Raw genomic sequence first — 26,335 nt, 5'->3', positions numbered from 1 at the left:
TCCCATCCTTACCCTTTACATATGCAACATTAATTCCTACCACTCCATGCAAACGATACCCAGACTGGAAAGTGCATCTCCCCTTCCTCATGTATCTTGTTTCAGGCAAGACACACCCATGTAAGGCTGTTCTATGCATAAACTCACTTAGCACAGACACTGTGTCAACAAATGTCCCTATAAGCTTTCCTGTTTCATTAGGGAAATTACACATGTTTGTGCACCACATCTTAACCCACGACTTCCCTGCCGACTTGCTGTCACGTAGCAGAGAGCGACAAGGGACACGGTAGAGCTGAGCCTGCTCTCCCACCCAAGGTCCCTGCAGCCCTGCGCTCTGGCTCTTTGCTCAGGGAGCCATTCACCCAACCACTCTGGCCAACACTGACAACACCGTTTTAGCATGGAGAAGAAATCCTGACTTCCTGCACAGCAGCAGATTTCAGATCGCTACTGAATGCCACACTCACCCGAAGGCTCCGGTCAGTCCTGGTTGCTCCCAGGAATACTGGTTGTTACCACAAGCACCCCTTTTCCTCCCCAGTTCTACTGCTCTGCTACTGGTTTCCAGGAGGCCTCACTCTGTTAGCTGTTCTGACCAGTTTAATAGTCCCAACTAGTCTCGCCCTCTCAGCACATGGACCTGAAGAGCCTTAATGAAACGCTGGGGCTGTAAAGAAGCACCTTTCCTTGCAGGAAGTTTCAATTGAGGTATTTTCTCCTACTTCCCCCTGGTCCTTTGCCAGCCTCTCCAACCTAGAACAGAAGTCTCCATTTATCATTTACCTGGTAGCATAGAAGACCTGAATCACCAAGCTATCCAAGAACACAAATCAGAAATTAATCAAATCAAGAGTTTACGTTGAATTAAGCAATACTTATCAAATAACCCACTCTTGAAGGAACTTGCAGAGGAATTCCAGGGGCTTCTCCCACACTACGAAAGGAAGAAAAACAAAACAAGACAAACCCATACACTATCCCACTGCTGAACTGCCCTCTGTATTAAACTGTACTATAAATCCTGAAACCAGAATGTACCAAACTGTGCTAGAGCTACACAGAGTTTCTAGCTTCTTTTAAGCTTCATATCATTGTTACAATGCAATTTGCAGTTACAGACTTAAAAGAACTATTTGACTTGTGACCCTGTGATTTGGGTGTACAAGGAAAAGACTCACTTGCACTCGAGCCACGTTCCGCAGCGCCTTTGTACCTGAGCTCAACCTTTGGATCCGTCCCTTCTCCAAGGGATGAGAAAAGCATGGCAGCCTCAGCTGTGCTCCTGTAACTGAATTACAGAGCGCCCTATCGCACGTAGGGAACGAGATCCAAAACAACAAAAAAAAAAAGCCTGAAAGATTTGATTTGAAGGGCAAACTCCAGCACATTCAGCCACAAACATCTGTGAAGTCTGATCTTCAAAAGCACCATGAATCAAGAGTTTCCCATGAAACTGGCTACCCAAACATTTGAGACTTCAAAGCCCTTTTTAGACCCATGTAATGCCTAACATGAGCGCACCGAGGAACCTGAGCTGCTGCTGTGGTTACATTTTGTTAGACAGGTTTCCATCATGGTCAAACATTTAAATATAGGGACTTCTAATATACTTTCTGATTGTAACTTACCAACATTAATTCCTCCATGCTCCAGATACATTAAAACCAAAAAATGTTTTGAAGGAAAGCATGGTTTTGTAGCTTGAGAGTGTTAGTGAGCTGTATGCATAAAAAAGGCATTATCAGTGAGAAAGTCCATTCAACACAAGTGCTAAGACACATATTAGATATATTTAGCTTGCAACTCTGTAAGAGTATTAGCAAACTCCAGCAGCTAGATTTAAAAAAAAAAAAAAAAAAAAAAAAAAAAAAAAAAAACACACAACTTTAGATGTAATCCTTGGAAAGAAAGCTTGCATTTAAGTAACAGTTCCCTGTGTCGTTTGACGGTTACCACCACTGGATGGCACCAAAGGCTGCTTTTAGGAACAACTTCAAGCACTTCTTACAGACAGGGCTGCTGCTCTGGGGTTTCATTTACACGGGCTCACCAGGAAAAGCCCTAGGGGGACCTGGGCCTGCCCTGCTGCTGCTTTGCAGCACCTAACATTGCACAGGCATCCACTGGAATGAATCATGGAATCATAGAATCGTAGAATGCTTAAGGTTGGAAGGGACCTCTAGAGATCATCTAGTCCAACCCCCATGCACACGCAGGGTCACTTAGAGCACGTGGCACAGGACTGCGTCCAAGCGGATGTTGCAGATCTCCAGAGAAGGAGACTCCACAGCCTCTCTGGGCAGCCTGTTCCAGTGCTGTCACCCTCACTGTTAATAAATTTTTCCTTAAAGTCCTGTGGAACTTTTGATCCTTTAGTTTCCAGCTGTTTCCTCTAGTTCTGCTCGTGGCCACCACTGAAAAGAGGCCAGCACCATCCTCCTCACTGCCTCCTTGAGGTACTTATGGACACTGATTAGATCCCCTCTCAGCCTTCTCTTCTCCAGGCTGAACAGGCCCAGCTCCCTCAGTCTCTCCTCACAGGGCAGATGTTCCAGGCCCCTGATCATCCTCGTAGCCCTGCGCTGGACTCTCTCCAGCAGCTCAATATACTGTATTTTTATGAAAATCAGAAATACATACAGCCTGGTAAGCATGAGACTGAATTGGCAAGGTTATCAGTTTAGCAATCTAAACATACCATGCATTGAGAAATTAAAATATATATATATTATATATATCACTGAGGGTTTGCTCTAACAGTGTTCTGCCATTGAAGTTTTTGTATGTGGGAGTTTTGGTTGGTGGCTTTGCTGTTATTGGGAAAAGAAGAGGAAAGGGAAAAGAGGAAAGGGAAAAGAGGAAAGGGAAAAGAGGAAAGGGAAAAGAGGAAAGGGAAAAGAGGAAAGGGAAAAGAGGAAAGGGAAAAGAGGAAAGGGAAAAGAGGAAAGGGAAAAGAGGAAAGGGAAAAGAGGAAAGGGAAAAGAGGAAAGGGAAAAGAGGAAAGGGAAAAGAGGAAAGGGAAAAGAGGAAAGGGAAAAGAGGAAAGGGAAAAGAGGAAAGGGAAAAGAGGAAAGGGAAAAGAGGAAAGGGAAAAGAGGAAAGGGAAAAGAGGAAAGGGAAAAGAGGAAAGGGAAAAGAGGAAAGGGAAAAGAGGAAAGGGAAAAGAGGAAAGGGAAAAGAGGAAAGGGAAAAGAGGAAAGGGAAAAGAGGAAAGGGAAAAGAGGAAAGGGAAAAGAGGAAAGGGAAAAGAGGAAAGGGAAAAGAGGAAAGGGAAAAGAGGAAAGGGAAAAGAGGAAAGGGAAAAGAGGAAAGGGAAAAGAGGAAAGGGAAAAGAGGAAAGGGAAAAGAGGAAAGGGAAAAGAGGAAAGGGAAAAGAGGAAAGGGAAAAGAGGAAAGGGAAAAGAGGAAAGGGAAAAGAGGAAAGGGAAAAGAGGAAAGGGAAAAGAGGAAAGGGAAAAGAGGAAAGGGAAAAGAGGAAAGGGAAAAGAGGAAAGGGAAAAGAGGAAAGGGAAAAGAGGAAAGGGAAAAGAGGAAAGGGAAAAGAGGAAAGGGAAAAGAGGAAAGGGAAAAGAGGAAAGGGAAAAGAGGAAAGGGAAAAGAGGAAAGGGAAAAGAGGAAAGGGAAAAGAGGAAAGGGAAAAGAGGAAAGGGAAAAGAGGAAAGGGAAAAGAGGAAAGGGAAAAGAGGAAAGGGAAAAGAGGAAAGGGAAAAGAGGAAAGGGAAAAGAGGAAAGGGAAAAGAGGAAAGGGAAAAGAGGAAAGGGAAAAGAGGAAAGGGAAAAGAGGAAAGGGAAAAGAGGAAAGGGAAAAGAGGAAAGGGAAAAGAGGAAAGGGAAAAGAGGAAAGGGAAAAGAGGAAAGGGAAAAGAGGAAAGGGAAAAGAGGAAAGGGAAAAGAGGAAAGGGAAAAGAGGAAAGGGAAAAGAGGAAAGGGAAAAGAGGAAAGGGAAAAGAGGAAAGGGAAAAGAGGAAAGGGAAAAGAGGAAAGGGAAAAGAGGAAAGGGAAAAGAGGAAAGGGAAAAGAGGAAAGGGAAAAGAGGAAAGGGAAAAGAGGAAAGGGAAAAGAGGAAAGGGAAAAGAGGAAAGGGAAAAGAGGAAAGGGAAAAGAGGAAAGGGAAAAGAGGAAAGGGAAAAGAGGAAAGGGAAAAGAGGAAAGGGAAAAGAGGAAAGGGAAAAGAGGAAAGGGAAAAGAGGAAAGGGAAAAGAGGAAAGGGAAAAGAGGAAAGGGAAAAGAGGAAAGGGAAAAGAGGAAAGGGAAAAGAGGAAAGGGAAAAGAGGAAAGGGAAAAGAGGAAAGGGAAAAGAGGAAAGGGAAAAGAGGAAAGGGAAAAGAGGAAAGGGAAAAGAGGAAAGGGAAAAGAGGAAAGGGAAAAGAGGAAAGGGAAAAGAGGAAAGGGAAAAGAGGAAAGGGAAAAGAGGAAAGGGAAAAGAGGAAAGGGAAAAGAGGAAAGGGAAAAGAGGAAAGGGAAAAGAGGAAAGGGAAAAGAGGAAAGGGAAAAGAGGAAAGGGAAAAGAGGAAAGGGAAAAGAGGAAAGGGAAAAGAGGAAAGGGAAAAGAGGAAAGGGAAAAGAGGAAAGGGAAAAGAGGAAAGGGAAAAGAGGAAAGGGAAAAGAGGAAAGGGAAAAGAGGAAAGGGAAAAGAGGAAAGGGAAAAGAGGAAAGGGAAAAGAGGAAAGGGAAAAGAGGAAAGGGAAAAGAGGAAAGGGAAAAGAGGAAAGGGAAAAGAGGAAAGGGAAAAGAGGAAAGGGAAAAGAGGAAAGGGAAAAGAAAAAAAAAGAAAAAAAGGAAAAAGTAGAGGGGTTTCTTTATAGATAACTAAGGTTAGAATCTCAAACTGGTAAAATACAGCATAGACAGATCTGCTGGCACCTAGGTGAGCATTCACCAAAAAGCATTGGTAAGTAAATAATCAAGAAGAGGAACTCAAGGGCAGCAGTGAGATAGTTCAGCTAAACATTTCAGTGCCTATCAGCCGCATCCATCACAGCCAGGCAGCTTGCAGGCAGGCACGAGGCACAGGCCCTTCAGCTTCAGTCACACGGACAGGAAGGCAGAAAATAGCACCGTTTAACAACACTTATGAGACTGGGCAGGCCAAGCACGTGCATGCATCTGCTTCTGCACTTTGTGAAGAATCCCCCTTCCTTTCTGAGAGTGTGCAAGACCAGCACACATATTAGTGGTTTGTTTCACTACTACATCCACTGCCTTGCCATTGTCAGCTTTTAATACCAAACTACCTGAACACAACCGATTTAGTTGCTGGCTATTCACTAGGATCTTCAGGCAGGTAAATGAAGTTCAAGTCTATTTAAGCAAGAGTTGGCTTGAAAATAAGTACACCGCAAACTGTGTGTGTGTGGGGGGGGGGGGGGGGAGACAGCACATGATCACATGATTTTGAATTAGTATTCCCATTAATTAGGCTTTAAGAAAACATTCCTCCAGAGTAAGGCAAAAAACATTTTCTTCCCAAATAATGCAACATGTGAAAAGGTCAAATTACAACTGCTTTAGAGAATTGAGAAAGAGCCCAGAGACAGGATCCAAGAACTCTGCAGACGAATCTGAACGCGCACAGTCCCTGCAGAGAGCTCCCTGAAGCACATCCCTGTTGCCAACCAGCTGCTGAATCCCAGTCTCGCACCCCAGCTTCCCGCACTGCCAGCCTGACCTCAGGTCTGGGTCAGCTCCAGCCCTGACACAGGACAGATCTATGCCCCGTCGCAAGAAACAGAGAACAGACAGCCATCCACTCCTTCCCCTGCTGCTGCAGTGAGTGATTGTTTGCAGCTTCTCCACAGGGTTTGCTATAGATGTGGCAACAAGATCTGCTCCGATTTACACCCACCACCAGCCTGCTATGCCCATGCAACAATTCAGGACAGCTCTCCAAACACTTCCTATTCAGAGAACAGAAGAGCTGCTGTGTTAGGTTTGTGATGTTCAGGCTTTCTTAAGATAATTCTGTCTCTGAACAGTTAACCCTTGTGGGATGATGCCCGAGAAGCAGAGCAGCTGTCCTCAGACAGTACTATATACTGAAGAAGTCAGGGCAAGGAGTGAAGTCTTGCACAAAAGCAGTTTTCACAGCACAGACATCATTGAAACCTCATCAGAAGGGAAAAGGGTCCATCTCTCTTTTCTCTCCTCATGCACATATACAACAGTAAAACCAGGAAATGGCATCAATCATACAAAGCTGAACATAAAACCTGCCTTCCACCTTATTTTCCAAATCCTGTTTCAACTGTACTCACAACCTGACCTTCCCTTCTTCATGTACCTGCAATTCCCCTCCAAAGCATGCTTCATGGGGAAAAAAAAAAAAAAAAAATACACACATCACACGTGCAGTACTTCCCAAGGCACTCTGTGCATGCAGGCTGCAGCTACTGCCTAAGTTACATTGCTGAGTCAAACTAACATTTAGTTTTCCATTTGAAACAGACTAATTTTGCCACATATTATCACATTACTAGGAGAGAAAGTTAACTTCTATGAAGCTTTACCTTAAAAAAAAGAAAAAAAAAAGGCATCTGTGTTACATACAAACCAATTTTAATGTCTGCGGGATACTGAACTCCTTAATGGTCACTCTTCTAGTAATCAGATTACTAAGCTCCCTCATGGGCATTATTTATTCTAAACTTTGATAACAGTGCAAACTGCCAACCACGTAAGTGCAGATGTGGTGGTTCTTTTTCAGATTCCAGACTTAAGTTTCACATACAGCAAGGATATTTTCCCAAGTTTTAAAGTCTGAAGTCCAACCGAACAAAAAGAAATGTATGTCTTATTTGAATCATAGATACACGGACAACTGAGAAACTGGCCTTGCTTTACTATTACGTAGCAAGTTTGGGAGGCCACCTAATGCTATGGGCTCATAGACAATCATAGAACAGCTTGTAATGAGCAATGACTTGTTTCTGTATCAACAGATCTCAAGCAGGAGAACTGAAGAAGAAAACTGAAGACAGTCAGTTCATGCCTGATAAACAGACTAAAGGAAAAAAAAAAAAAGTACTGAAGCAATCAAAATACGAAAAAATGAAAAGCGCAGACACTAACATTTTGTTACTCGTGGTTTACATAGTGAAGTCTTTGGAGAAGAAAAAAGAAAAAAGACAAGTCACAGCATGCTTAAGTTTAGCTAAAGAATTATGCTGATTAGTGAAGGGCAAGACAGCATACACAGATTACCTGAAGATTTATTCAGCTTTGCTGAAAACAGAGCAGTAGATTTTTCCTTTTCCTTAATAGGAGCAGCTTCTTTCTCAGCTTCCTTCTCAAAAGCTTCTGGTTTTACTACACTGACTATCTCTTTTTCAGGAGGTGGAGATGAGACACCAGGGGCCAGTAAGGGCACTGTGGATACTTCAGGCACTTTGTCCGCAGCCTCCAAGGACTTTTTCAAGAAATTAGGATCTTCAGGTTTTACCTGTACATTCTTTACAGACAGGTCACAAGGTAGCTCTGGGCAAGGCACCTGCCTCTTCTCATCTTCAGTCACATCGCTGATCTCTTCACTTTCATCTTCATGCACCACTTCTCTGTCAGGGGTTTCTGCCATGAACTCGGGAATAGTTTTAGGATCACCTATCATCACAAAGTCTTCTGACCCCGCAACTGGGGAAGACTCTGTGGATGAGGGGCTTTTGTCTTCTATTTTTGGTTCTTTAGCAGCAGATATATCAGCTGAATAGGCCACACTCTTCAGCTCTTCCATCTGAAGAGGAATCTTCTCTGCCTTGGCTATTTTTGTAGGCGCTGGCTCAGATGGTAAAGAAGCAGTAATTCTGGAAGAGTCCAGTTCGGGTTGGAAAGACTCAAGATAAGGCTTGCCAGCGGCAGCCACTGAATCCATCAATTCTTCCTCAAGTTCATCATCTGTTACAATCTCCTCATCTGATTTATCTTTTAAGATGAGAGATGGGTCTTCACTCTCTTTCTGAGGAAAATCAGGTATCACCTGGCTGTTAAACAAGTCAGATTTCCCAAACTGGGGAGACAGTTTTTCAACATGTTCTTTGTGTTCAGGCACATCCTGAGGAACACATTCTGTTATCAGTGTCTTTGAATAATCTGTAAAGGATGGAGAAACAGATTCACCGGAGACCTTGGTTTCTTTAATTAAGTCACATGCAATAGATATATAAGGAGTCTCTATCTCTTCAGGACTAGCACTACTCTCATGATCAGTTTTTAGAAACGTTACTTCCTCCTTAGCTTCTTGCATCTGTGTCAATGGTACATTCACTGCCTCTTGGTATAAGGGAGGTTTATTGGTCTCCTGTTTAACATTCTCAAAACTAGCAGCGGGAATAAATGTCTCTAACGGGGAAGCTTCAAGCTGCACAGCAGATGCTTCTGTAGCAGCAGTCCCGGTGCCTAATGGGGCTTCCATCACAATATCAGGCAATATGGGTGATGGGGCAGCTTCAGGCCCTTCAAATGAGGGACACAGCTGGGCCACGGGTTTCAGAGTCTCTTGCACCGACTCAGAGGTCTGAACTAAATCAATCTTGGTTTCATAAGCAAGCTTTGTACATGCTGCATCATGCATTGCACTTTCATAAGCTTCTTGCACTAGATCAGGAGTAAGACCTTCAGGCATATTTGCTGCAGTGTCAGACTGTGCTGTTGATAAACTCTCTGTTTTAGCATAGTCAGCTTCCTGTCCTTGCTGCCTGCCAACTGCTTGAGCGCTAAGATCACCTTGTTCTGGGCTGGTTTGAGCTTTCATTTCTTCAATTTTTTTCTCATCGTCAGTTTTATTTTCTGAAGTGCCTTCTTCTAGTGGAGAAAGAGATTTGATTTTGTTACTGTCAGGAGTTACAAGAGATTCAGATTTATTACAAGTGATGTAAGCCTGCGAAGAATCTTTCATAGCTTCTGGGGTGCTTGGGAAAGAAAGATCTTCAGCGCTGCTTTCACTCTCCTTTTCATAATCCTTCTGTAAAGGCATCTTATCTACACCATAATTCTCATCTAAACTGCTTTCTAATTTGCCGTCTATCTTGCTTTCAACATCCTCTTTCAAGCTGCTAAGACCATGACTAGGACCTTTTACTTCCCATATCGGCTCACATGGTTTAAAGTCTGCATATTCTTCTCTTTTAAGGGTGCCTTCTTTCAATGACCCTTTTTCACCATCACCATCACCTCTGTATAGCTCTCTGTTATAACAGGTATCTTCCTCATTTTTCTCAAACAAATCTTCAGGAGTTTCTGGAGACATATCCAATTGCTGTGCAGGCATTTTCTCTAGATTAGGTAATTCTTTAGGGCCCTCTAGCTGTATTTCTTCTTTAGCTTGAGATAAAATGGTTGCTCCTGCTTTAGCAGACGGGGATTCCATCTCCGAGTATTTTGCCTCGGAAATGTCTTTTTCATTTCTCTCTGTAAGAAACGGATTTCTTGCATTTTGTGTAGTTTCTTTATAAATCTCACTTGCATTTTCTTTGTAAATGCCTCTTGCAGGTAATTCATCTGAGAGCATCTCACAGCCTGTGTGCTCTTTAAAGGGATCAGCTGAGAAAGAAGAGAGAGAAGGAAGAGTAGCAGCAGTGACAAGCGAGACTGCAGGAAAATCCTCTTGACCAAGTGACTTTATGCTACCTGGCTGCTCCTGCAAGTCCAGAACTTTGTCTGTGACCGTGGACAGAAAGGAAAGTTAGAAAATGCAAGTGCAATGCAAACTTTCATGACAGGTTCATATTGTGTTAGTTGTTACGAAATTCTTTCAAGTGCTATCATAAACACCACTAGGCATTAAAAGAAAATCGGGTTAAAAAAAATGCTATTCTATTTCATCTCTTCTAGCAAAAATATATATATATATGAAAGAGGCTAGAGAAGCAGCAACTTTATGCAGCACAAAGATCACAGGAAAGCTGGAGATGCCAAACAAGTAGAGAGCCCCCAAGCAGAGCTGGCAATATTTACAAAAGGGGCAGGGAGACAGGTGACAGAGCAGGTATGTGTGTGTGCGCGCTTGTGCATAACTATATGCATGCCAGTAAAACAGGAGCTTTGGGTTTTGCCGCTTTTGTTTTTAATGGAAATTTGGTGGACAATGTAGCTAAAGAAAAAGCGCTGAATAAATACTACCGGCACTATTAAAAATATCACAGAAAAGTACTGTGAATTTAACCTTTCTGCTAAATCAGTAAGAGCAACTATGCTTTAGCATGTTAACCTGCTAATGCTAATAACTTTTCTCTTACATCAAGGGTCCAAGAATTCACGGGTGGCTCTGGCTTTTTCATAAAATACTGTTTACTGTGAAATTAAAGTATATTAAAATCTTGAACGGATGAACCGAAAATTTAAAATTGGAAAAAAAAAAAAAAAAAGGTGATTCTTGGACCCATTTAGACTTTTAGTTAATGGCAGACTAATTGGAAAGTGTTAACGAGATCAGATCAGAAATGCAGGGCGCAATCAGACAAAGGCGAGCAGAAAGAACTTGCCTGCAGAGGAGTGCATCAGAGGCGCAGATGTAGCAGGAAGAGCAAAAAGGGTCTCATCTGAAAAACAAACAAATAACCTCAGCAGAAATAAAGGCTAAGTAGTCTGAAAGAGGGAGAGAGGAAGCAAGCAGTAAATTTCCAGTAAACCAACAGATGTATGACCAACAGCTAATGCTGTGGGGATTTTGGCAGGTGTAGATACAAGCCAGGTAAGTCGGGCGAGCCAACGGTCAGAATTCTCCATTTACATCAGGCTCTTTATCAAGTAACCAAGGCCTCTATACCCTTCAATCCAGGAACGGTTTTTAAGGTAACAGGTCACAGTAACTAGCCTATTCTCACACTACGGACTCTTACCAGTACAAAACAAACACGCTTCCATTGACACTGACACACTGTCCTCAATCAGCTGCTTTGATCAAAGGGTCTCCTAACTCCTACTAACTTGCATTAATAAAGCAGTAACAAGGAGGCTCTTTTAGCCAAAAATTCTAGGAAGTTGAATTACATAAGGTAAGTTTTGAAATCATCCATAAACAGAGAGCTCATCAAGCATACCAGTGCTGACCAAAGAGGAGACAATAAATGACTGTACTCTTTATTATTATTTTCATTATGTTAGAATGTAGAAAAGCTGCCAAATGAAGGCACTATTTTAAATTGCTCTTTGGCATGATCAATGGAGCATATTTCTGAATTTGTTTTGGCCTTACTAGCTTCCACAATAAAACCCCAGATTTCCTATTTCAGCCCAATCAGAATACATGCTCCTCTGAATTTCTGCATCAGCTGCAGTATGAAGTATGCAGTATGAAGCACTGTGGCTTATTGCTAGTACATTAATATAAAAATATTAACAGTTAGATAAATATGATTTCATTCTGGCGAGTGTACAAGTTTTCAAATTAATGCTGTTAAAGCCTAATTACAATTTACATTAAGTGTATTAGCGGGATCCAAAAATCTGTCAAAGCACTACAATTAGATTTTTGAATTTCCAACCATCTTTAGTTTGCTGTTTGCCTGGACAAAGTACAGGCAAAAGTAGGAAAACTAAAATCTTAGGAGCTTAAGTGCTGACTCTGCGCACAGTCAGCCTTTTAAAAATTTTCTCTATTGTCACAGTGTAACAAAACTATGTTTTAAACAAACACAGAAGCCCAAAAATGAGTAAACTTGTAGGCCTAGCAGCATGCACACATCTAATGATGCAACAATAATGTTCATTTCTGCAATGAACTAAGACTTTCTGTAAAAACTGTGCCACTTCAAGGTACTCATGACCTGCCTGGCTTACCCAAATTATTCCCAAGAGCAGTTTTCTAAACATAAGAAGTCTCCTCATGGCCTATATTTCCTGTCACAACGTACAGCTATATTTGTTTCAAGAGCTGCATGATATAGTTCACCCTCGAGCGCTGCTTATAATCCACAAAAAATGACAAGATATGAGAAAAACAGAGTAACAAATTTGGAATGCAGGACTCAACATTTCAAGGCTTCCTTAACTCTTGACAAGCTATACTATAAGGACTTCTCGGTTCTCACGAAATTGTGTTTTCTTATTAAGGACCACACAAAGCAAACCTCTTGTCCCAAGTGCAGAGCATGTAAAAACAGTGTTCAGGTTAATGGTGGCAAAAGCTTTCAAAGGTAAAAACCATACTGGAGGATTAAGTATGTGAAACTGGAAGGCACAGAGAACTACTTTGCTCATCAATATCTTGCCAGGTATCAGTGTACACTCTGCATTCCAGAAGAGGCTCAACTCTGTGTACCCTTGCTCTGCTACCAGGTGCTGCTGCTTCTGCAAGCAAACAGCTAGTCAAGAGCCCACATCCCACAGACAACTTAGCAAGTCATCCGATTTGTAGCTCTAGAGAAGGGATTTGCACTGAGAAGTCAGCGTGGGACCAGTCAGTCTAGAGAGTTGCTCTTTCTCATACTGTTGCTGTTAAGAGCATCACTTAATGTTTTTTCTCCATCTGTCAACTTTCATTTCTAGCACACCTAGCACGCATGTCAAGGGCCAGTGCTCTGCTTTACAACCAGGCAGCTTTAGGCTTTGTGCTAAGAAGCGCTGCACTTTCCTTCTTGAGTGTTTTCCCCTAAACAAAGGGGCTGAGCAGCATGCCCTGACCATACACCTAGAGCTGTGTGCACTGTGTGGATGCTGACAGTGCTGAAGCAGCTCAACACTTGGTGGTTCGATGCAGCTGTAGTGTCCCCACACTCCCTTCCTGAGCTAGTGTCACCCTATTGCCCAATCTCTTATCTGTCCACGACACACTCCTCTCAGAGCACTGCACCCCTCACTCTCGAGGGCCAAAGCCTCCAAGGAGCTGGGCTGCGGCAGCTCACCAGGAGCCAGTGACACGAGAATAATCCTCTGCCTCTTCCCTCCCTGGAACCACACAGTCCCATCTCCCCCAGGCTGTGCTGGAGCAGCATTAGGGTCATTTGCTAGGAGAGCGTGAAGCAGGATGGACCTGATGAGACCGGTCTGTGCAGCATGAAGAGACTTCAGACACCCCCCGCAGAAACAGGCAGGGAGAGAATAGTTTCCCCACTGGAAGAAAGGAAAACTGAGAACAAGTCAATAATAAAAACATAAAAGTTCAAAGAAGGGGACAGTTCACTGGATAAGGAGATGGAGAGGGAAAAGTGCAACAAGACCTCAAAGGTACAGTACACTTAAGTCTCCAAAAGGCAACTGCAACCTCCATCAAAAGTTTTAGCCTTTAAGTCTTTTAAAAGCTTCCCAATCCTAGAGAGAGCAGTTTTGGTTTCTACTGAGGAACACTGATTTTAGCAGCGCTAGCCGATTTCTTAAATGGTTCGTGAGAACAGCACACTGCAGGAAGGTTTTTTCCATGTTTGGAAACAGCACAGATATGTACAGATATGTACAATAGCCAGCCTAGTCACTGAATTCCCGGACTCTCATACTATAAGGACATTAAGCCCACACCCAGACTTCATTCTCCGTGCATAGCATGAGTGTGAAAAGTCATTACATAAAAGTGATAATTCCTAAGCAAATGAGGAGAATCACCCACTTTCCCCTGCACCAACATCAGAACTGCATTTCTCCTGCTACAAGGAGGAGACGAGGACTTTCTTGCCCCTGGCTCGACAACCACCCTAGGAGAGTGGGGAGAACCGAGCAGCTCCCACAGCAGTAAAACAGTTATCAGAGAGCGCAGGAACCATCCCCTCAGACTGCATGTCAAATGACACTTAATTGAAGTGACAGAATGAAGGGAAGGGTATCTTTTCCAAGCAATGATATCTGCACTGAAGAATCTTCTCTGATGAGTTTGAGTTGGAGATGGAAACTTCAGGGAAACAGAACTGCATGTATCCTTTGGTAGATAAAAGGGGGGAAAATGCAGCATCAATCACACTTGAGCCTGGCACACAACAAGACTGCCAGACTCACAGGCATAGCACAAGCATGCAGGAGAGCAGTCCTCGTGCCAACTGCAAGCAGAAGTCATCCTCACAGAAAGTCCGGCTGCATACTGTCCTTCTGCAGCACATGGGAGTACTTGAAAGACGCCAAAAAGGTATAAATTTGCAACAAGCCTTTCAGTTTGAGAAAACAAGGAAGACTTCTGTGGTTACACAGAAAGCAGACATCATTGCAGACCTCCCCCTGCATGTTGCTCTGTTCCAGCACCACAAACTTCCCTCAGTGAAAAAAAAACAATCGGCATCTAGATTTTCATTTATCAAACCCAAATGATTTATTTTTAAATACAACTGAAAAATAAATCAAGCTACATTTTTAAAGTCTTCTCTTCACACAATCCATTCCCATAGCTAGCAATTAAGTAATAATCTGAGCATACTGGGAAGCTGTAAGTTAACAGCAACATTTTACAGGTCAAACCAAAGATTCAAAGATAATACTATACTGTGTGTGCACATATCCTGTCAGGGATCTGTACAACTTTAGCTATGGTCTCATACAAGCTCCAATGTAAAAAGTATCAACAATTCATTGTAAAAAAGTACTTCTAGCAGTATTTTTTAGTATTTTATTTGTAAAAGAATCTGCAAATAGGATGTATTATAGGTAAGATCATTGAGGGTAGTTTTGCTGCATTTGCAGATCAAAGGCAAAAATTAAACAATTTTAAAAAGGCATACAACTACTAAAGTTAATCCTCTCAAAATATATATACATATATTTTCCAAAATATGTCAAGCTCCAGAACTTTTTAAAGAAATTTTCATATTCAAAACACCTTTCTGAACAAAAGCAGAAGTAGGCCTTTGCTACAGGAAAACTTCACTCAAAAGACACTAAATACGTGCAAGTAGAAGCTGAAGTCTTTATAACACTGAAGAAAGAATTCAGAAGAATGAACTGCTGGCTTACTGTTTTCATGGGGGGGGGAGGGGGGGGGAAGGTTTTGTTTCATGAAATACAGCAAAATGTGGCCTAGAAATTAACAGAGGATCCCCACTAGAAAATAGCCTTTACTTCACATTTTGTCTGCCCAAATCTATACAGATGCAGTTTAGTGACTCAGCTGCAGCATTCTGGAAAAAAAAATCCTATTTGTGAACGGTTTTCCTTTAAAGTAATACAGACTTTCTTATTAAAGGAGACCTTTTGGGTAGACAGATAATATTTTTAATAGCATTCAGAAGCATATTAATTTGCTTCAAACACACACCCACACATCAGCAAGCCTATGAGTGACGTTTGCCTAATGAGGGAGAAAAGTTTTGCTCACTAGCACATTCTGGATTTTTTTTTTCTTCCTTTATACCCACATGGTATAAAGTGAAAGGAAAAGTATTTAAGGAATGTCAAAATATATCTATACACAAGGAGTTCCATATTGATTCCACTTGATCTTAGCCAAAATAATAAAAATACAAATTTTTAAAATTCTGCAAATTTTATTTGGATTTTAAACATTCCCTCAAAAGTAACCCGCAGCTTCACCTCTAACTAGCACTAACACTTGTATTATGGTTTCAACTAACACTAAATTCCACCACCAAGAAACAGATTTCAGTTTTGTTTAGAAACAAAAAGCCAACAGCCACCTCTGATACAGGAGGGTCAGTTAAACCCCCTTTTACCGATTGCTGGCTTCCTCACTATTCAGCATTGCGGCAAGAAACCGATCTTACCAGCATGAACTTAAAATCATTTCACAGACTATTTCATCTTAATGCTTTGGATAAAAAGTTGGGGGTGGGGGAAAGAAGTTTCTCAGACAACTAGGAAAGACAAAAGAGGAAGATTAGCTGCTAAAACTTCCAGAGAACAAGAAAAGAAAGCAAAAATGGAGGGGGAAAAAAATGGCATAGGACAGGTCCAAGGAAAGCAACTTATGACTGGTGGAGGGGGGTGAAGCTTTTTCAAGACATCCTTGCCAAAAGAAACCAAAAGGCTCTTCTGTTTGGTCACTGAATATAAGAATTGGATAGAATGTGGCCTCTCCCTCCTAGCTAGATTTCCCATAACTGATGTTCCCATCCATCTGCTCTTACAGGTGACTTCACAAGAGTTAATGCTGTGTGTCAGCCACAGGCTGGTTGGTCTGAAACTCATTCTTACATGAGAGATTAGAACTGAAAAAATTTGAAGTTGTTTTCTGCATATGAACTCCATCCTAAAGCCTGTGTTAGCTTTAGTAGGGGCTGTCTCAGGGATTATCTAGATGGCAGTTTCAGTCTTCCAAAAATAAAAATCTATTTCCTGGATTAATTTATTGGGGAACGCCTGTTGTTCTTAAAGCAACAAGGAAGGGCAGTTGGCAAGACTAAAGGCTTTAGGAATCTACTTCACCTTTTCTTTGTTTGGAAAAAAAGAAAACTTCCGACTAACAAGCAGGGCAGGGACCGCATTTTTCTTGCAGACCTACCACAATGGAGCTCTGATGTTAAGTGGCCTTTCTTGTTAGCACAAATATTTAGCAGGAGAAGAATGCTTGGCAAAGCCAGTTTACTCAAGGGAACGACATCTGTGATATTACTCATATGCAACATGAAAGTTCTATCTGCAGCAATCCTTCTGAGGCTGAGAGAAAAAAGAAACCAGCTCTCGGATTCTTCGGTGAATCTAGTTGTTAATTTATCCACATTGAAGACTGTCCCCAAGCAGCACTTCTGATCTCCTGCCATTATCTAAGCAACACATGCATGCGTAGCGAGATCCTAAGTTTTACTCGATTAGAGACTCCAAAGCTACACAAGCCTTTCAGGCTCCCCCCGTGCGCTCCCTAATCACAGGGAGGAACTGCCATCCCCACTGCCCCACGGCGTATGATTACAATCCTCACAGTAAGAAGTTGCCTCTTGCTGTAAAGTTCGAAGGATAAGTTACGTGGCCATTTGAGGAAGTAAATTCAGCTAAATTCAAGGACAGTCAAGTCCTTAGATGCCTACTGAAAAGTGAAGGGCACACAGCCTCCCAAGGATTTCCTAAGGAAAACAGTTGCCTACACAAGCTCAGTTTCAAACTCTCCTGTGGTGATGTAAATGCCCTAACATATTTTACCAAATATTTAATGAATTCAAGATAAAGAAGATTCAATCACTAGCAGTGTCTTTTCACATCATTAGATCTGTTTGCAGAGCCACAACTGAAATTTTTGAGCAACATAGTTACATGCAAGTTGTTACAGAGGATGGAGATTGCTGAAGTGTTAAACAAAAACAGGAGCTCTTTTTCTAACATCTTGAAGGTATCAGAGGTAGAATCTCAGAGATCCACAAAATTTGATAATTAACAGAGACTAAGTGGAGAGAAGATATCAGGAATCTCTTTACAGAGCTGTTGGACTTCCTAGATCTTCGTGAAAATGAGTGCATAGTGATAAGATGTATCATTGGCAAAATTAGTTGCACTGTGCTGCATGGGGATTTCTGATTTTAATTGTTTGAAATAGATCAGACAATGAAGAAGAATAGTTATAAACAAGCATTTTGAACAACGTTTGCTGATTTAAAAAGTCTTTACTTCAGTTAATGGAAATACAACTCTCTTGCCAGAAGTGAACATTTTCCTGTGGTTTAAGCTCTATAACTCTACTTAAAGAGTTTGCTTTAGTTTGCTGTGCTTAAAGCTCTGGTTGGTTTAGGCAGATTTTGATCAATATCATATTTGCCTTGGCCAACTTAGAGCAATTATTTGTCATTTCTAAAGCAACTTACCTTCTTTTGGAAAAGGGACAATTGAGAAGAATTGCTCAGCACTACAGACACTACACTGCGCAGTGACAGTGATTAGGTATGATAATTTTTACTTTACAGCTGAGCCAAAGAGAGAAAGAACCATTCTCCTGCACTACACAGCTGCAAACCAAAGCTGAAGGAAGGACAAGCAAGGCACGTTAATGCTGCCTTCTATAAGCCTCCTCTCCCTTACAGTTCTCACGCTGCCAAAACAAGTGCTCATTACAAGGAGGTTTAAAAAAAAAAAAAAAAAAAAAAACACAGGTAAGACCATTAAATGCTTCAGATATGACTACCAACCTCAGCTCCCTCCTGCAACCAGTTTGGTCAGTAACACTATGGACAGGATCCAAGCAGCATTTCGGCGGATGGGTCTATGCACCTCTTGCCATTCCCAGCCGTTCAGCAGTACCAGCACCACTGTCTCTATCAGGCGTGTTTTGTTACTCAGAGTATAACAAAAACAAAAACAAACAAAAAAAAAAAAAAAACATGGAAGAACTACGTAGGTCATTTCCAGGGAAATTACACTCTTCTTGCGCCAAGTATAATAAAAGAGTATAAGGAATTCTCAGAAATAGAAGGACACACACCAGCAATCCACTGTGGCTTGCTATGAGGAAAGTTAAATCCTTTGAAAAATAAAGATAAACTATTTGGCATCTGGACAAAAAGTAAATTGTGTGACACACAACAAAACCATCGCTTGCTTTTGTTGTGCCCTGAAGGTTTGTGTCCTCTCTCCAAACTGCATCAACCGGTCTAATCACATAAACTGTCTTCCCACAGACTGAGTATTAGGTCACGGATAAATAACTCCCTTTATTACAGTCAGGTGGCAAAAAAAAAAAAATCAACTGTAACTTCCCAGCATCACCTTTGGTGGCTTGAAATACCACTTCACTATCACAACTAAAACCAAATATTTTGCAGTGAGGCTTGGAATGAAACTAGAGATCTTAAATAACTGCAGACGTTAAAAAAAAAAAAATCAACATTTATATTATATATTAAAAGAAAGTTTAAAGTAGTAAATATCTGAATGAAAAAGAGGATTAGACAGAGAGAAACAATCAAGCCAGCTGCCAACTCACGTGTCCAGCTGCAACACTCTACATGGCTTTGAAGACAAGTATTCACTCTTTGGCAATATGTGTTACCAAAAATACTAAATCATTCCTCTAAAAACATTGAATAATTCCTCCTTAGGACCAAAACTATTCAACTGAATGTTGAAGTAAGAAACAAGTTTGAGCTCTGGTACTATCACAACACAGAGATAAATGACATCATCCACACTTATTCAAAAGCAAGGGATGTACAAAGCCATGAGATCCTATCATTATGCTAACATAAACCAATTTAATTTCAGAGATGGTATCAATCACACGATTTCATTTCCTTGATTTGTACAGGTGAAGTTTTCCCTGATTTTCACACAATCAAATAAATTAATCTTCAGATTAACTAAATTATGATTACAGAATATATCTTTTAAGAAAATCAATCTTTGAAGGAGAGGAAGGCTATTGATTTCTTCTATTATCTGTTCGCAACACATTACCTTGTGCAACAAGCCTCTGATCTAAGAAAGTACAACCTGTAAAATAAAACAAATTGCTGTTTTCAGATACATTCATCTCAAAAAAAAAAAAAAGAGAGAAAAAGGAAAAAAAGATGAGGATTCATTAGAGGCACTAACATTCATATAAAAATATATTTTAAAGAATGGATGAAACTGTATACATTGCACACACACTATTCCAGTATCTACCTCTTCAGCAAAGATGCTCAGGCATAAGTAGTGCTGCACTACTGCATTTTGCAATAGATTTTTGTCATTGTTAGTTTAGGCTCTCTGCTCTTTTTTTCCCTGCCACTTAAGACACGACTTGCTGCGTCTTAAAAAGCTGGGAGGCAAAAAAGCACATCGCACATTTAAAACACTATAAATGATATATTTGTCCTTTCAATAGCATTTCTCAAGCCGAAGCCATGAATATATACACACACAGGAAGAAACAGCTTCTCTTCCATCACCACCACCAGACATTTCTTTCTGCCTCTGCCAGATCTTGCTTGCTTTCTGTTCCTCACAGCTCTCATGCCAACACCTGCTTTCTGGAGGCCTCGCACATGCCTCTTTCCTTTGGTTCATACAGGAGTTCCTTAACACGCAGGGAGGTCAGAGGTGGACAGGCATTACATAATTTTGTGTTCTGTTATAAGAGGGGGGACAGCAGAGTTCAAAAAAAACTGTCATGAAACTCAAATCAGTGGATAAACAGATTTTGACATCAGATAAACAGAAGCTTAGGCTGAGAGCTTCTTTTTTTTTCCAAAATGTAAATGTTTATATCAGTCTTGTGTCTTATTTAAGGACACATTCTTCCTAGCTGGTGAAGGTCTGCATGATTGCTCCATTCATTAAAAAGCTGAAGCCAAAGCTTATGGAACTCTAAGATTAAAAACATGCCTTGCAACAAAGCCAGGGAAGGTCAAAGTGAAGAAAGGACTAGTTTAAAAAAAGCAGCAGCCTTCTTTACACATTAGAAAGCAATAATCAGAGAAACAAAGCCACTAAAAATGGGGAAGATATACTTGTCTGCAAGACTAATTCTAGAGTAAGTCAGATATGAGACAATTCTTTTTTGTTTGGTAGCAAGAACCTTTTTTTTCTTTCATTTCTAATGTAGGTTGCTAGTTAAATAAGTTCTTTTCCTACTTTGCACTTCAGCATTTCAGCATATCTCGGGACAAACATTATCTGTAGACTACACGTGTTGCTTTATGTCTTCTAGCAATCAAGAGAGCAAGGCGCATCTCCTTGCTTATGAAAGATCCAGAACCTAAGGGACATTTTCAGATAAGTGAACTAAGCATTGCTAATTTTTGTAATGGTTACTATAGTAACATGCTAGCTCAAAAGAAATGGCAAGAAATAGGCTTATTTCATTCAAAATATTCAGGTTTAACACAAAACAAAGAACCATGTAACTCAAACTCGGATATGCCTCATGCTGTAGGTTAACTGGTCCTTGTTTTCCTAACACCTCCTGTGTGCTCCAAGGTCACACTGACCTGATGGGAACCACCACACAGCAGCGAGCAGTACAGCCAGTGGAGTCACAGGCGAAGTTCCTCAAAGCCAGGCTCTACCAAGGCCTGGGGGGAGCAGTAGCTACTTTGAGCAGGATCCACAACCAGCAGGACAGATCACATACCTGGGAATCTAGTATTACTTGTGCTAAACAGCCTGCCAGGGCTGTAATCTAAACACCCATTGTGAAACTGAGCGTTTCTCTAGACAAACCTGAAGGGAGGAACAGAAATCAGCAAGCAAATCACCTTACATTTGAAGACTAGAATTAGCAGGGAGGCTTCACCCTGCTTGTGCTTACAAGCATGGAGGAGCTACAGAAGCTGCATAGCGCATCCAAGCTTCTGCACCGAGTAATGAGATAGCTCATCTATAGGAGGAGTGTCAGAGAAGACATCCATCATGGGCTTTGGGAAACTGGACCCAGTCACAGCTCTCTTGCGTCTCTGTCCTGCCGGTACCACGAGTATCACCCAAGCACACTGCCAACAGTATGGAAAAGCTGGTCAGCAGAGGTAAGCGCGTGAGGATTGCACAGCTTTCCCTATGTTGCCAGGCTCTTAGACTGAATGCTCTCCAAAACCCACATCCTCCCCATACCGGGCACTGGAGGAGGAGGAAGGCAAACTGTGAAAATTAATTTCTCACAATACACCAACCCAAAAGTTATACCAGGAAAATGCATGGCAAATTACTGAGATGCAACTGTGAACTGCTCAGAAATCAGAATTTCAGTACAAATTCTACATTAAGTTTCTTCCCCTTCACCCCACCCCAGTCAGGTGCTAACAAATCACAGCTTATTTCTCTCCCTGAGCTGCAAAATTTGGAGTCTGGTGACCAGAGGCCTTTACATTCCAACTATCAGGGAGGTTTCAGCCACCTGTAGATAAGCTGCTGCAGAAGAACCTGACACTTTCCCAGCACCTCTCTGCTAACCCATGGGAGAACATAGCTCATCAGGAGTCTTGAACACTGTCCTGGGCTCGCATAGAAGAGCCACAGTGGCCATCAAACAAGGTAAGAGAGGCCCAGTGGTCAGTAGTTATGGAACAGCGCAGTCAAGAGAGCTGTCACTTTGCAGACATGCTGCAAACTTCCTTTCTTGGAGATAAGGAGGAAGAAAGAGGTAAACAACCAGGAGTTGTTTGCGGTTTCTTTGGTTCTCCTCCACAGGGAAAACTCCCAATGCAATCTGAAACTTCCCTGAGGGCTACACGGTAGGTGCGAGCTGTGTGGTTTCACCCTGGAAAGCGAACCATGGAATACCCAGCAAGCGCACACACTGCACAACATGGCAGGACTGGCCCCGTGCATACTTCTGGTTAGAGAAGAAATAGATTTCTGCCTGAAGAGTATCTTGCATCAGGTAAGAAAGATAGAAGGTCCCACTATGTCAGACAACGTGCACGCACACGACAATAAATAAAACCAAACAAATAAAAAGATACCTTACTGATTGGTGACCTACATGAAAATGAAGATACTGGCTTTACTGAAAGAGTCTCACTGGGTCTTCTCCATGTGACGCCATGGGGGACAATGAGCACCAGAACCGAAGCACATTCTAGTTGGACACATGCAGATCCTAACAACCTCCCTCCTGGTTTTACTAAGACATAGGCGAGGAGTGGGAGGGAAAGATAAGGCCTTATACTTCAAAGAAGCATTTCTGCAGGCAAGTATTCCTACTGCAGGATAGAAGTGGGATACACTGCACACAGTGGGAAGAACTGTTGATGGAATCTCTGCTTCCCGTGGATGAATTCATACCACACGCTAGAAAGCTAACCAGCAAACAAGCCTGACAAACTTGGCCTTCACAGCCTGTGCGGCGGAGTTGCAGAAACCAGCACACAATGAGACATCCCCTTCATCTCCATTCACAGCCAGCCTGTTTGATCCCCAGCGCACGGCTCTGTTTCAAACTAAAAGAGCCTCTTCTAACAAAATGGCATAAAACCTGCCCTTACCAGTAGCAGTACGTGCTGCTAAGATCTAGGCTTTAAAGATTAAAGTATTGATTTCATTATGGATTACTACTTAGTTTTACTTTGCACAGCCAAAAAAAGAGTGTGCGTTATTTCTACCATGTACAGCTACCTCAATATATTATTTTTTTGCATCTCATGCAAATGTAGGTAATCAAAAGATTTAAACTGTGAAGAAGTCAAGAAGAAAATAATTTCAAGTATGTCATAAATGTTTCTGTAAGGTTACTTCCTGTGTACCAGTGAGCAACCAAAAAAAGTATTTGAGAGGGCAGAAGTTTTACTGCAGTTGTCCTGCTCGTTTTCTTCTCCTGCAAGTATTTATATTAGCCCTTAAGAAGGTGGTCTGCTGATAAACAGCCACAGACTTGTGCAGCATGTTATTATGTCACAGGCTAACAGTGATACTGTATATTTATAAATATCTAGCTAATCCTCAGTTACAAATATGTAGGTTTTAAAACACCACCAGACATATAAATGGTACATTTCAAGGGGATATGAACTAGCTCGTACATTTTCTCTAGTGCTGCACTACTAAAAAAAAAAAAGCAGCACTGTGACCTATTGCCGCAGATAAAAAAAAAAAAACACATTGCTGTTGTTTGCACACTCACTATAGGCAATGATGCTTTCTTCATCTCTTTGCAATACCCCTTTCCAACTCACTTAGATTGGAAACCTCACTAAACTGAAGTCTGAAAACCTCACTTGATCGAAGTCTGAAATTATAAAGGATGAAGAGAATATTTTCTAAACGTTGAACTAAAATTCTTCACCCATACCTTAAATCCATATAACGAAGCTGAAAGTAAATGAAGCCATAACCCTTTCTAAGATGAGGAGGTCTCATAGCTCTTCTGCAGGCACCCTGCCATAGGGCCCATACATCCATTTAATGTTGTTGCTTTCACAAGAACACTGGAATTGAACTAGTTTGAAGTCAAATTAAATATTCTGATAGAGCTGGCTTTGCACCGAGGTAGCTGGTGTTGAAACAAGGAAGGAGGGGAGAAGCTGATGTTTAATGGATACTTAACACATAAAATACTCATCCATCTGAGAGGCCCAAAGTATGTGTGACATTTCTAGCCAATACTTTTGTCAAACAGTTTAATCCTTTTGTTTAGTAGTTTCAGGAGACTAAAACATAACCCTATTGTGTTGTCATTAGCCAAGCACAGCACCTGTGTCCTGACCGATCATTAGCCAAGCACAGCACAGCACCTCTGTCCCTGGGAGCTGCACCACCTCCAGAGTGAGCGCCACAGGCTCCAGTCATCCCCAGGGAATTCTGTCCCCTCCAATTAAGTCTTTATTCTCCTACACCACTTCTCACCCACACTACTCAGCTCTCATACATCTCCTTCACTGTTATAAAGGAGAAATATTTCAGAAATTATTCTGCTCCTTGCCTTCCTCTTCTGGGGGAAGGGAATAAAGGGCCGGGGGGGGGAAGGCAGCTCTACAAATAGTGCCTTTATCCCTACTTTTCAGAGCAACATATGATTTGGTGGATCCCATTCCTTCCATTCCGTTCAGCTCAAAGTTTCCACAGCTCCACCCAAACAACTCACCCAGAACAGCCTCTATTCACCTATCTCGAATTATCCTGCCTCGTGCCTCGTAAATCTTGTGCAAGTTTGTGCAATTATCTGCCCTCCAGAGGGTGGGAAGGAAAGCGCTCTCCTCCGCAGACTGCTATGCTGAGAGCCTGCAAGAGACCAAGACTGTGGCATCTGGGCTTCCTGCAGGCAACAGCACACCCAAGAGCTCCTCTCACTTACACGGATTAAATGTGCTGTGAAAAGTTCCAGAAAACTCAATTTGTTTCGTCTTTTAACAAAGCCTTTTTATTGTGTCCCAGGCTTTTTTTTTTTTTTGGTTTGCTGGTAATTAAGCCCTAAGTATCACTTTTCTATCAACTCATTACGGGAATTTCGTATCTTCGTAATATAGGAGAAGCACCGTAAGACAATAGCAATTAAGAAACTACTTTTGTCACAAGCAGGCACCTCGACCCCTCCTTTCCATCGCCTTAACCCCCTCGAGGCGGCTCCCGCACCTCACGCTGCGTGCGAAGGGAGCCGGGGGGCGGCGGCAACCAGCACATGAGTCATCCCCGGCCCGCGTCCGCACGCGGACGCCTCGCAAGCGCAGTTCGGCCTTCTGGCAACCGCCCGGCGGGCAGCAGCACCGCGAAGGGGACACTGTTCCCGGAGGGGCTCTCACGGCAACCCGGGGGCTGGGGACGCCGCGCGGGGGCAGCTGCTGCCTCGGCCGGGGTCACCGCGGCACCAACGCGCGCGGCCGTTGCGGCCGTTGCGGCGGGGCGGGCGCCGCCCACCCCCCGCGGCGCGGCCGTTGCCAGGCGGCGGCGCGGGGCAGGGCGGGGCGGCCTCACCCCCGGGCGGAACATGTGCGAGGCGGCGCTTCCCCCGCCCGCCATTTCCCCGAGAAACGGGGGAGGGAGAGGGATAACAGCGGGGAAGATTTTCCCTTTTTTCTCCCCGAAACGGGCCGGGGCGACGCGGGGGGGTCGGGACGTGGGGCCGCGCCCAGCACGGCGGCGGGGAAGGAAGGAGGGAGAAGGGGAGGGAGCGGCCGCAGACAAAGGGAGCGCGGGCGCCGCCCGGCGGGAGCGGCGGCCGCCCCGGGGTGGCTCCGCGGCCCTTCCCAGCCCCAGCACTCACCAGCCGAGCCGGAGGAGGAGCCCCTTCTCCGCGGGGCGGCGGCGGGGGGCTCGGGCTTGCTCGGCAGGGGCCGGGCGGGCGGCTGCTCCTGCGCGGGGGACGGCGTGGCGGCGGCGGAGGAGGAAGAAGAGGAGGAGGAGACGGCGGCCCCCGGGGGGCTCCGCTCCGGCTGCGGCGGCTCCGGGGCGGCGGGGCGGGGCGGCTCGGCGGCCCCGCCGAGCTCCAGCAGCTGCGGCGGCCGCTCGGGCAGGGCGGCAGCGGGCGGTGCCGCGGGCTTCCTCTCCATCACCTCCAGCTGCTCGTCGAACTCCTCGTCCTCCTCTTCCTCCTCTTCCTCCTCCTCGTCCTTCTCGTCGTCCAGCACGAACTGATACTTGAACTGCGGCTGCTGCGGCCGCGCCGGCCCCGCCGCGGAGGAGGAGGAGACGAGCGGGGACTGGTCCAGCTCGTCCATAGCGCCCGGGGCTGGCGGAACAATGAGCGGGCGGCGGGGCTGCGCTGCGCTGCCGGCTCCGGCTGCCGCGGGGGGAGGGCAGGGCTGCGCCGCCGCTGCGGGACCGGCCTCCACGCCCTGTGAGTCACCGCGGCGCCGCCGCCCCGCCCCCGCGCCGCCGCGGCCAATGGGGGCACGCGGCGAGCCGCAGGCCGCCGGCGCGGGCCAATGAGGAGCGGCGGCGGGGGTGTGGCCGCCTCATGAATATTCAGCGCGGCGGGATGCGGCGGAGCGCGCTGGAGGGGGGGGGCGGTGGCGAAGTCGGGGAAAGTTCAGCGCGGAGAATGCGGGGCGTGACCCCGCCCCCGCCCGCCGAGGCCCCGCCCCCGCCACGCCCGGCCCCGGGCCCCTGTGATGGGGGAGGGGGCGCCGCGGGGCTG

The 26,335-nt window shown here is 43.8% G+C and overlaps 1 protein-coding gene across 3 annotated transcripts in view; it reads right to left on the bottom strand.

Annotated features, from left to right (window-relative positions):
* RTN4 (reticulon 4) overlaps window positions 1-25,987 on the bottom strand; it is a 46,875-nt gene extending 20,888 nt beyond the window's left edge. Inside the window, exons 1-3 of one of the 3 annotated variants that reach the window (XM_088532321.1) lie at window positions 25,463-25,987; window positions 10,476-10,532; window positions 7,204-9,651 (exon numbers count right to left, since the gene is read on the bottom strand). In XM_088532321.1, the coding sequence (XP_088388447.1) occupies window positions 7,204-9,651; window positions 10,476-10,532; window positions 25,463-25,916 (2,959 nt within the window). In that variant the 5' untranslated portion in view covers window positions 25,917-25,987. The remainder of the gene's footprint in view (window positions 1-7,203; window positions 9,652-10,475; window positions 10,533-25,462) is intronic. The other 2 variants (XM_088532295.1, XM_088532302.1) reach the window with 2 other exon arrangements.
* Between the last annotated feature and the right edge of the window lie 348 nt (window positions 25,988-26,335).

The sequence above is a fragment of the Tinamus guttatus genome, unplaced genomic scaffold (genome assembly GCF_059628265.1).
Source record: "Tinamus guttatus ecotype Peru unplaced genomic scaffold, ASM5962826v1 Tinamus_guttatus_pri_ptg000033l, whole genome shotgun sequence".
Classification (NCBI taxonomy): Eukaryota; Metazoa; Chordata; class Aves; order Tinamiformes; family Tinamidae; genus Tinamus; species Tinamus guttatus.
This window is presented reverse-complemented; position numbering and strand designations above follow the sequence as displayed.